The 9,963-nt window shown below is 31.6% G+C and overlaps 1 protein-coding gene across 1 annotated transcript; it reads left to right on the forward strand.

The window, feature by feature from the left end:
• The first annotated feature begins 420 nt into the window (after positions 1-420).
• On the forward strand, positions 421-5,979 carry LOC126738862 (odorant receptor 43a-like). Its single transcript, XM_050444327.1, has 7 exons — positions 421-780; positions 1,698-1,901; positions 1,962-2,203; positions 5,276-5,375; positions 5,435-5,539; positions 5,592-5,747; positions 5,805-5,979. The coding sequence occupies exons 1-7, from the start codon at positions 421-423 to the stop codon at positions 5,859-5,861; spliced, it is 1,224 nt and encodes a 407-aa protein (XP_050300284.1). The 3' UTR covers positions 5,862-5,979.
• Positions 5,980-9,963: the final 3,984 nt, after the last annotated feature.

Consider the following 9,963-nt stretch of genomic DNA (forward strand, 5'->3'; position numbering starts at 1 on the left):
CTCGACAGTTGTTTTACTAACGAAATCAGCATATTCAGGAAAAGATACAAACTTTAATACAAAGAAAGGTTATTGTCTTTTGGCATATAGATGCCTTGATGAAGATTTGAATTAGAGTTTAATATCACGAAACGTTTTCAGGGTACGAGATATGCTCAAACCCAACAGTATTTGGAAACTGCCTCGTATATCAACAAGAAAGGTAGTTAACAAAAAAACGTTAGCGGTATCTTTTGATTTATAAAAAAGTTGCCTTATTAACAGGTTTTCTGAAGTACCTTTTATAAGTTATTACCAAAATTTGACTGTACTATTGAATTATTGGTATACTGAATTGAAACTTCTACGTCTCACTGAATAATAAACTAACAAGCGCCTCATATAAACCCGCAATTTCCCTCATTTATTCAATATTAAAAAATGTATCTAGACACCAAATATCTTCGCCTGCCAATGATAAGTTCCTCCGTGGTAGGAATATTTCCATGGCAGTTTACGTTTCAGGAAGATCCAAAAAACCAAAGAAATTACGCCTTATACTCAAGATTCATGTTGGGAGTTTATATGGTTATTACTCTGCTTTATTATTCTCAATTTTTTATGTTATTAAGAGAGAATCCTCTAAGGCCAGATGAAATTGGAAGATGCATCTGCATCTCTTTGATATCTACCATGACAGTTGTAAGGCAATTCGTGATGAGATTGCATCCAGGGTATAAGAAGTTGTTGACATATATTATTGATACAGAAAGATACATTTTTGCTGGAAAAGATCAGAAGGTATAAAATTATATTAAAAAAATTGCGTATAAAATATAGTTACTGCGAAAGGCATTTTTGTAAGTTTTTTGAAACATATTTAATTAATTTAAAATTATATGAATTATAATGATGTCTTGTATGCAGATGAACTGTTTGGATACATTTAGGATTATTTATTTATTCATCTATTTTGTGTTAATAAGCAAAGTGTTTTTATATAAATCAAGAAATATAAAATGCAAACACACATACAGGTTTGAACATCAGTAATTAATTTTCAATAGGTATTTATCGCAAATGCATTTTGAAATATATTCGGAATGAGGCAAAAAGTAACAAATGTTTAGACTCTGATAGGTCTTAGGCATTACGGTAAGTGCAAAAATATGATAACGTAACTCTTAAAACATCGAGTAAGACGCTTACTCGCTAAAATTTGTCTCTACATAGCGACCAACCAAAAATGCCAAAATTAATTAAGTTTGATAATTCTACGAGCGTCCCGCTGCAGTGAGGAACTGTACTATCTAAAATTATCTTAAACCAAAATTTGCTGATGGTCTAAGTTTATCATTAATAAATATTGTGAACAAAAGACTCGTAAGAGAGAAGTACGTGAACGTAGATTATTGGCTTGCAAGCTGGAATCGAACAATGTTGAATTAAAGTAAAATATTTCTAGATCAGTCTAATATGACTAATTAATAAATTCGTTCCCCCAATCAGTTTATAAGATGCACAATTATGCGAATGCAGAAATATAAAATTTTCTTCAAATACATTTTTAGAAAATTATTTTTCCCTAGGCTGTAAGAAAAAAAATATATAGATTATAAAAAAAACAAAAAACTCTTTTTATTCAACAGCACTCATATTATGAATATATATCATAGGAAAAACATTGAACTATTTTTGATCGTTGAAGCTGTTTTTAGGTTTTAAGTATTTACAACAAATGCACTAAAACCATGACTACTAACTTGGCCAAATATCTAACTTTAGTCGGAATTTTGGTGTTTTTACACGCCCTTAGGCCCTTTTTCACCGAAGAATTCAAAATGATCGGTAATGAAACTGTGGAAATACGAAGCTTTCCGGTCCCTAGTTATGTCCCATTCGATGAAAATGCTCATTTTGTGGTAAGTATTAACTATCATAGATTTTTAATGTTTGAAATGAATAGAAGTGTTTTTTTGTAGAATGCTTACATTTTTACTTTCATATCTCTAATGATTGGTGCATATTTCGTAATCAACACAGACGTCCTGATGTTTCCTTTATTGATGTATCCTATAGGTCAACTGGAAATTTTACACCACATTTTACAAAATTTTGATAAATATTCAGAGAAAATAAAGGGACAATTTCAGACTGAAAACGAAGAGACGGTGGCTTGTGCTGCTTTTTATTATTGCATTCGCAAGCATAAGGAAGTTATACAGTGAGTTTTAAATTAAAAATAAATTAAATAATTTAGTAAATTTACGACCAAATGAAAAAGTGTTCAATTGGTTATATTTTTCTTCATTAAACACTATTTTTAGAGTACTGATTCCCACTTTGCGGAGCAAAATCTCGTATAATTAAAAATATATATTTCTGTGCGGTTATTTGCTTATGACATATTTTTTTTTTATAAATACATTAAATTCTATAAAAGCCGGATAAATTTTTGAAAAAAAGTAAAAAAATTAAGAATAAACTAAAACACAATATGAATATTGCGTTTGTGAACTTACTTTCTATATATTCGAGTGGCATTGAGTGGAAGCACTTATAGATCTCTTCCATTTGGAAACACTAGCAAAAGACCGAAATACGAAAAAAAAACAAATTGAAATAAGAAAGGAAATGCTTGTAATCAGTCAAAGAAAATGATGATATTCCTTAATGAAAACTAAGGAAAACGCAAATTTAAATACCAATAGAACTAAGAAGTCTTTGGTATTAACATCATTCCGAAAAAAGTTCAAAGTAGTTACGAAATAATTAGCACTTCTGTTAATCCAACATTACGTAATAAAGAACTTTCATTTGGCAACACTGTTTTTTATGAAAGCCGACCTGACAGTTCTGGGTTATTTTTAGATTAGTTTGGTTTGGGAATTCATCATGAACAGACTGACGCCGGAACGTTTCCAAATTGTTCAAATTTAGTTTGAAAGACATGGTTCTATTCGAGAAACACATCGGGCATTACGTGAGTTTTATGGTGCTCATAATCGTCCTTCAGAGAGATTAATTCGAGAAACTGTTGATCGTTTTCGCAATACTTTTATTCTAGTCAACAATACGCATCCCGTAAGACGCCGTACAGTGCGCACGCAACAAGCGATAGCTGCTGCGCAGCATAGTGTTGATAATGATCCAAATGTGTCAATTCGTCGTCGTTCTCAACAAGTGAACTTATGTCCATCCACTTTATGGAAAATTTTGCGCAAAGATCTCGGATTGTGAGCATATAAAATTCAACTTGTCCAGGAGTTGAAACCTCAGGATCATCTTTTGCGCCGTACATTAGCTGAATGGGCGGAAGGAAAGATTGCTGTTGATCCACGATTTCATATGAAAATTTTTTTCAGTGATGAAACACACTTTTGGTTAAATGGCTATGTAAACAAGCAGAATTGCCGAATTTGGGGGGATGAGAATCCACTAGCTATTGGCGAAAAACCGTTACATCCAGAAAAACTAACCGTTTGGTGCGCTTTATGGGCCGGTGGAATCATTGGTCCTTATGTCTTCAAAAATGCTGATGGTCAGAACGTTACAGTAAACGGTGAGCGATACAGAAACATGATAACCAACTTTTTTGTGCCTCAATTGGAAGCCGTTGCAGGCGTTGCAGAAATGTGGTTTCAGCAGGACGGTGCCACGTGCCATACAGCGCGCCAAACAATTAATTTACTGCAAGAGACATTCGAGCAACGAATAATTTCAAGGAATGGATCTGTAAACTGGCCAACTCATTCGTGCGACTTGACGCCATTAGATTATTTTCTTTGGGGCTATGTTAAGTCGCATGTCTACGCTGATAAACCCGAAACACTTGAGCACTTGGAAGCCAACATACGACGCGTGATTGCCGAAATACAGCCTGCAGTACTGAAAAGAGTGTGTGAAAATTGGACCTCTAGATTACGCCACGTACGCGCCAGCCGTGGGGGTCACATGCCCGAAATCATTTTTAAATATTAATGCTAAAAAAAATTCTTTAATATAAAAGCAAATTCGTTCATATCAATAAAATATTTTGTGTTTAATTTCATTTTAAAGTTCTCCGCCTCTAAAAAAAACCACCCTTTATATACGTAGGTACTGGAGTATTTCCACTACACCTAAAACGATACTTTATTACAGTATGATTGTTTGAATATATAATTAAGCTTCATTATTACTTTAAACAAAAATAATCGAATTGGTTAATAAGCATCAAATACTGGATAGCAACCAGCTTAGGTTTAGAGCAGCAAAGCCAACCAAAACAGCAGTAGTTAAATTAATCAACTTTATTTATAAGAAACTAGACTTAAACAAAGCAGTAGCTGGGATCTTATTTATTTTGTTTCGTACTTTTGACAATCTAAAATCTGAAGTTCAATCTAAAATCTGAAGTTTTTAATTTAAAGAAAGCATCAGTAATTACTAGTAGGCACAGTTCGGAGTAATTTTACATCAAAGTAGAAGCAGCGCTAATGTAGCACCTGTTTTATTCATTTCTGGGACTTATAGTAAATCTTGCTAATACAGAATGAAGGTTCACTCGAACAACGGGTTCGTAGTTGGATGCATAATTATGTAATGGCAGTAATTCCTTAGGCAGACAATGAGACTACCCAGAACCATATTTCACAGTATGGAATATCAATCACATTGGCACTGGCACTATTAAGTTATTATCCAAATATGAACAGTGGATTTCTATTGGATATCCAATAAACACTATGTATAAATATACTCTTAAGCATCATTGAATTACTTAATATTTTGTTAAAATGCTTTACGAATATTCACACTGTTGACACACATCATTAGCTGAGTATTCCTGGATTATCCATTGGATGTTAATTTTTAAGTGAATATTTGGGGAATGTTGATGGATTATAAGGTGTTATTATAGAAGTAAACACTCAATGTAGACTTCTCTAAGGTCTTTGACAGGGCAAATTAATCTATGAATTACGGTTAACAGTATACCTGTACTCATTTATTTTTAAAATGTGTCTTTTTTTCTTTTATTACGTACAATTTACGTTTTATCATTTATCACTTGTGTATGTAATACTAAGTATAGCTTTAAGGTACTTATTTTGGATCAGTTTGGAATAAAATCGGCTTGATTAATTAAACATTAACAGAACGACATCAGAGAAACCAGAAATCTGGTCTATGGAAGCTTTTTTATAAAAACTGAAATGAAAATTAGCCCACAATATTTCTAATAAAATTACTATTTTACCAGATAAATTTATATAAAACTTACTATTTATTATTTTTCCAATTGTACTTTTAGATATATGGATAATTTTAACCGTTCCATGAGCCTCTTTATGATCTATGACTTTGTTCAGAGTTCTTTGCAGTTTGCTTCTGTGGTAATTCAGCTTTTAGTGGTAATGTATAGAGCAAAAATAAATTTCAATAATATTAATATTTTTTAAAAATATTTTAGGTCCAGACATCCGTTTGGGACTGGATTTTCGTATCCAGCTTCGTAATTTTCTCTGTGAACCGATTGCATATGTATTACTATTATGCCAATGAAGTGTTACTTCTTGTACATATTAAAAATGTATTAGAGAAATAGGTTACATAAAAATTTTTTTTAGAGTGATAGTCTCTCCTCTTCCATTTGGCAGTCTAACTGGTATGAACAATCAAAAAAAGTAAAAAACATGATGATGATTTTCATGCTAAGGACTACTAACCCTTTAAAGTTTAATATTGGACCATTTGGGTATATGTCTTTAGATACTTTCATCGCAGTACGTATATTTTATTAAATATTTCATTAGAATAGTAATACATTTGCGTTGTTTTAGATTCTGAAGGCTAGCTATTCATATATTATGCTGATGTATGAGACAAAGAAAACCTAAATTTTATTAGTAAAAAAAGAAATTGACTTTAAAATTAACATGAATTTATAAAAAAAAGTAAGTTAACAATTTTTTCTAATTGAACTAAGAAACAATTGAGCACGTAATACTTAAAATAGCCAACCCGAAACTTAGTATTATGCTTATAATTATTTATATATGCATATGGCTTTCAATGTCTAATGTTATTTCATAGTTTAAGTATATTATAGTAAATTACTTATAAACTTTAGACGAAATATATTTATCAAGCATCTTCAAAGATTTTTTTTAAATCACATTTTAACATTTTAACATTTCATATTGAACAGTCAAGACCAAGTTCTACTGAATAACATCAAAGAGTACTTTTGACCATGACTTTGAACTTTTTGATATAATACTTCTATATTTGAGGCGTTCAGTTGCAAAACTGCTTAAATCCATTTTTATTCAAAAATGACATATGTGTGGCGCTGTCTTCTTTAAGACGTTTGACATAAGATGTCAAATTTATTTGGCCACAAAACTTGATAAATCCCAAAGAAATTGCCTTCGAAAAAGTATTAACGGTAGCAAAACTTTTTTAATCCTATGTAAATAATGTTTCAAAAGTGTTTTAATCCATTAATCTGCAACGTTAAAAATTTTTGTTAATATAAAGAGTCTTACACACATTGTGATATGGAAGACTCATCTTGTCTTGCTACACCTGGTAAAGGCCGAAAGAAATTGCGAAATCCATCAAACTGGAAGAAAGCAAAAGATAAAGTTCAAAGGTAATATTTTAAATAAATTTTTAATAGTTAGGTAGGTAGGTACTTAAAATATTTTTTTTATTGCAGGTATAAACCTAAAACTCTACCTAGACATCCCAAAAGTCATCATAAAAAAAGTACTTTTGCTTGTGAAAACTTGTCTATGCAAGATATTCGAAGATTTCATGAAAAATTCTATGAAAATACTACGAAAATTGCGCAAGATAACTTTATTTTTAAACATACAGAAACAAATGTTCCAAAAAGGCGCCGTCCAATAAAAGGAACTCGAAATAATTTCGTTTCGTTAAATTATTTTATTAAAACTAAAGATGGCACTTTCCAGATTTGCAGTAAAGCCTTTTTATCTATCTTGGACATTTCAAGGTTTCGGGTGCAAAATATAGCTAAAAATTATTTGATTGACACTATATCACCTAAAGAAAATAGAGGAGGGGATAGGATAAGTACAAAATATGCCGAAAGAAGAGAAAATGTAAAAGCATTTATTTTAAAGTTAAAATAGATTCAGTCTCACTACACTAGGAAAAAATCTTAACGACAGTATATGCCAAGTGATCTATCCATAAGGCAGTTGTGGAAAATATACTGTGATGAAAACAGCAGATTGGCTGTAAAATATGACTTTTTCGGGGAAGTATTTACAAGGGATTTTAATATTAGCTTCAAGAGCCCTGCCACCGATGCTTGCTCGGAATGTATAAGCTTAATAACTGCCAAAACCAACAGGGATAATAAGGCAAAGCTAATATGCATGCTACGTGTTTGTAATCTAAAAACAAAGGCATTTTATGAAGCACTTAAAAAATCTGAGGAAAATACTTTAAAATTATCCTTCGACTGTCAAAAAAATATGGTGTTGCCCCGAGTCCCGGATCAATCAGCTTACTATTCTAGGCAGCTCTATCTATACAATTTTACAGTATGTGAAGGAAATTCCAATGACAAACAGACTAAGGAAAGTATCACTTCATACACTTGGACCGAGAATGTGTGCGCTAAGGGCTCAATTGAAATATCTTCACTAGTTAATCATAAACTTTCTATGGTAAACTTGACTGATGTTACCTCAATAAACTTTTTTGCGATGGGTGTCCTGGCCAGAACAAGAACGTAACAATGATGGGTATGCTGATGTATTGGCTGTATCACTCTAACTCTACAGTGAATGAAATTATTGTGACATTTCCTGTGGTTGGTCACTCTTTTTTACCGGCGGATCGTGTTTTCGGACGAATTGAAAAAAGAGTTAAAAAAAAGGAAGTTACAGTTCATTCTGATGAATAAAGGAAATTTTTTTTCCGTGTTTTTAACTGTGCTTGATATCGAAAAAGATTGTCAAATTTTTAACTGGAAAAAAGCTATAGAATCGGTTATAAAGCCACCTGGGCAGTGGCATTTTAAGTTTTCTCCATGTAAAAAAATTTCAATTTTAAAGAAATGGAACTCAAAAGGAACTCAGGCAGTGTTCGTAAAGGGGGAAGTAAATTACAAAAGCGATTTCGGGATATATAAGTCCGTTTTGAAAAATGGAAAAACCTTGGCTACCTTAAATTTGGAGCCTCTTCCTAAGGAATGTGCAGTAAAACCAGCCAAGCTTAAGGATGTGGATGCTTTATTAAAAAAACATTTTGGTTTAGAGTGGAGAAATATTGAAGAGGTCGATTTAACATTTTATAAAAAAGTAATTGACAACGCCATTGAATCACTTCATGATACAGAAGTTAAAGAAGAAGAAGAAGATGGAATGGAACCCATGGACGAAGACGATGGACTAAAAATTTAATTTTTAAGTTTCATTTAAAAAAAATATTTGTTTTTATATTATAAAATTTTACTTATTTAAAACTCCCTAAATCCTACAGATACTGAAAGAAAACTTTTTAGTTCCATGGTGCGGTAGCAAAACTTGTTATATCCCTATTAATTTTGTCCATAACTACTTCTTTTAAACAAAAATTTACTACTTAGTAACAAATATTTAAAAAAACAGTTGTCATAAATGTGGATTTTCATTTTAAACCACAAAAATTTGTTCTTACAAGAAATCCGAAGTTTTTCTCTTCTCCTGTAAAATTGGTTAGCACAGATCTAAAGAGTTTTGGAATTGGGCGCCTCATTTATCCTGTGTTAGATCGCAGAAGATAATATCGGTCCATAAAAAACACTTAATTACCATTAAATAAATAAGATGGTTAGGCTGTAAACATATGATAAATTGCAAACCACTATTTTAAGAAATAAATCAAATCTTTAGCCTTTTCCATAATTCAGGAAGGACGTGTATAAAATAATTTAGCTGGAGTTCTATGAATAAAATTTTTATTTGAAAACCCGTTCTCTCAATCAATTTAAAAGGTAAATACCGACTTAAATGAAAAAGTTCATTTTACAAGAGGAATCATAAAATAAAATGATTAATCAAATTATAAAATATATCAATTAAGAACTTTTTAATTAAATTTTACTTTCTAGGGGCAGAACGTAAAATAAAAATTTTTAAGCGTATATAAAATTATTTGATTGATGATATGTCGAGGTGCAATAAGTCGAGCCTGTAATAACTGCAATAAAGAGTCCGGGGTATAAAGGTTTTTAATAAGCTACACTATTAATTTGTTAACATTTTCAAAGAAGCATTTTTAAGTTTTGTAACAAAAACGAAATAACTATTGAAAATTTACTTTTTACAAAAATATGCCAGGACCGCTTATTATATAAAATAAATTTTTATTCAATTTTTTACTAGAGCAAAAAAATATCATCATCCCCAGTCATTACGGAAGATTCAAACATATAAACGTTTTCGACAGCAGGTAAAAACAAGCGTTTGATTAAATATGAGCTGAATCATTTATTTTCGACACCTCGGATACCATAAACTGAAATCTTTTGCAACAGAATATTGTATTAGTCCATGTAGTCAAATGCATTGAAAAGATCGCAGACCGACTGCAGAGGAATTGCGACTATTAATAGAGGTCAATAAGTGTTTCATAAAACTGAATATCGCATCTGTAGTGCTCTTGCCTGTCAGTCGTTTATTTGCCAGTTTTCCTATCAATTTAGAGAGCGTGGAAAGCACTGAAATTGAGCGAAAATTTGTCGGACTATCCAGGTTTCAGAGCAGGCTTCAGACAGTCCAAAAAAATTACCGGTAGAAAAGGACGTGTTGAGAGAGTTAACCAATACCTGCAAAGCTGTAATAGGAAGTTCTCTTAATATATTTAGTGTTAGTACATTTATTCCCGGAGAACTCTTGCCTTTTAGTGACTGAAGAAATTCCTTTAAGTCTTGTATTTTGGTTGGTGTGAAAGCAAATGAAATTGTGATATTGACAGGTG

This window comes from Anthonomus grandis, chromosome 7 (assembly GCF_022605725.1).
Source record: "Anthonomus grandis grandis chromosome 7, icAntGran1.3, whole genome shotgun sequence".
NCBI classification, from domain to species: domain Eukaryota; kingdom Metazoa; phylum Arthropoda; class Insecta; order Coleoptera; family Curculionidae; genus Anthonomus; species Anthonomus grandis.

Coding starts and splice junctions, on each gene's coding strand:
- LOC126738862 (XM_050444327.1), top strand. CDS start 421: ATGTATCTAGACACCAAATATCTTCGCCTGCCAATGATAAGTTCCTCC. Junction 1,902..1,961: donor ATGAAAATGCTCATTTTGTG/GTAAGTATTAAC, acceptor GTTTTTTTGTAG/AATGCTTACATTTTTACTTT. Junction 5,540..5,591: donor CCAATGAAGTGTTACTTCTT/GTACATATTAAA, acceptor AATTTTTTTTAG/AGTGATAGTCTCTCCTCTTC.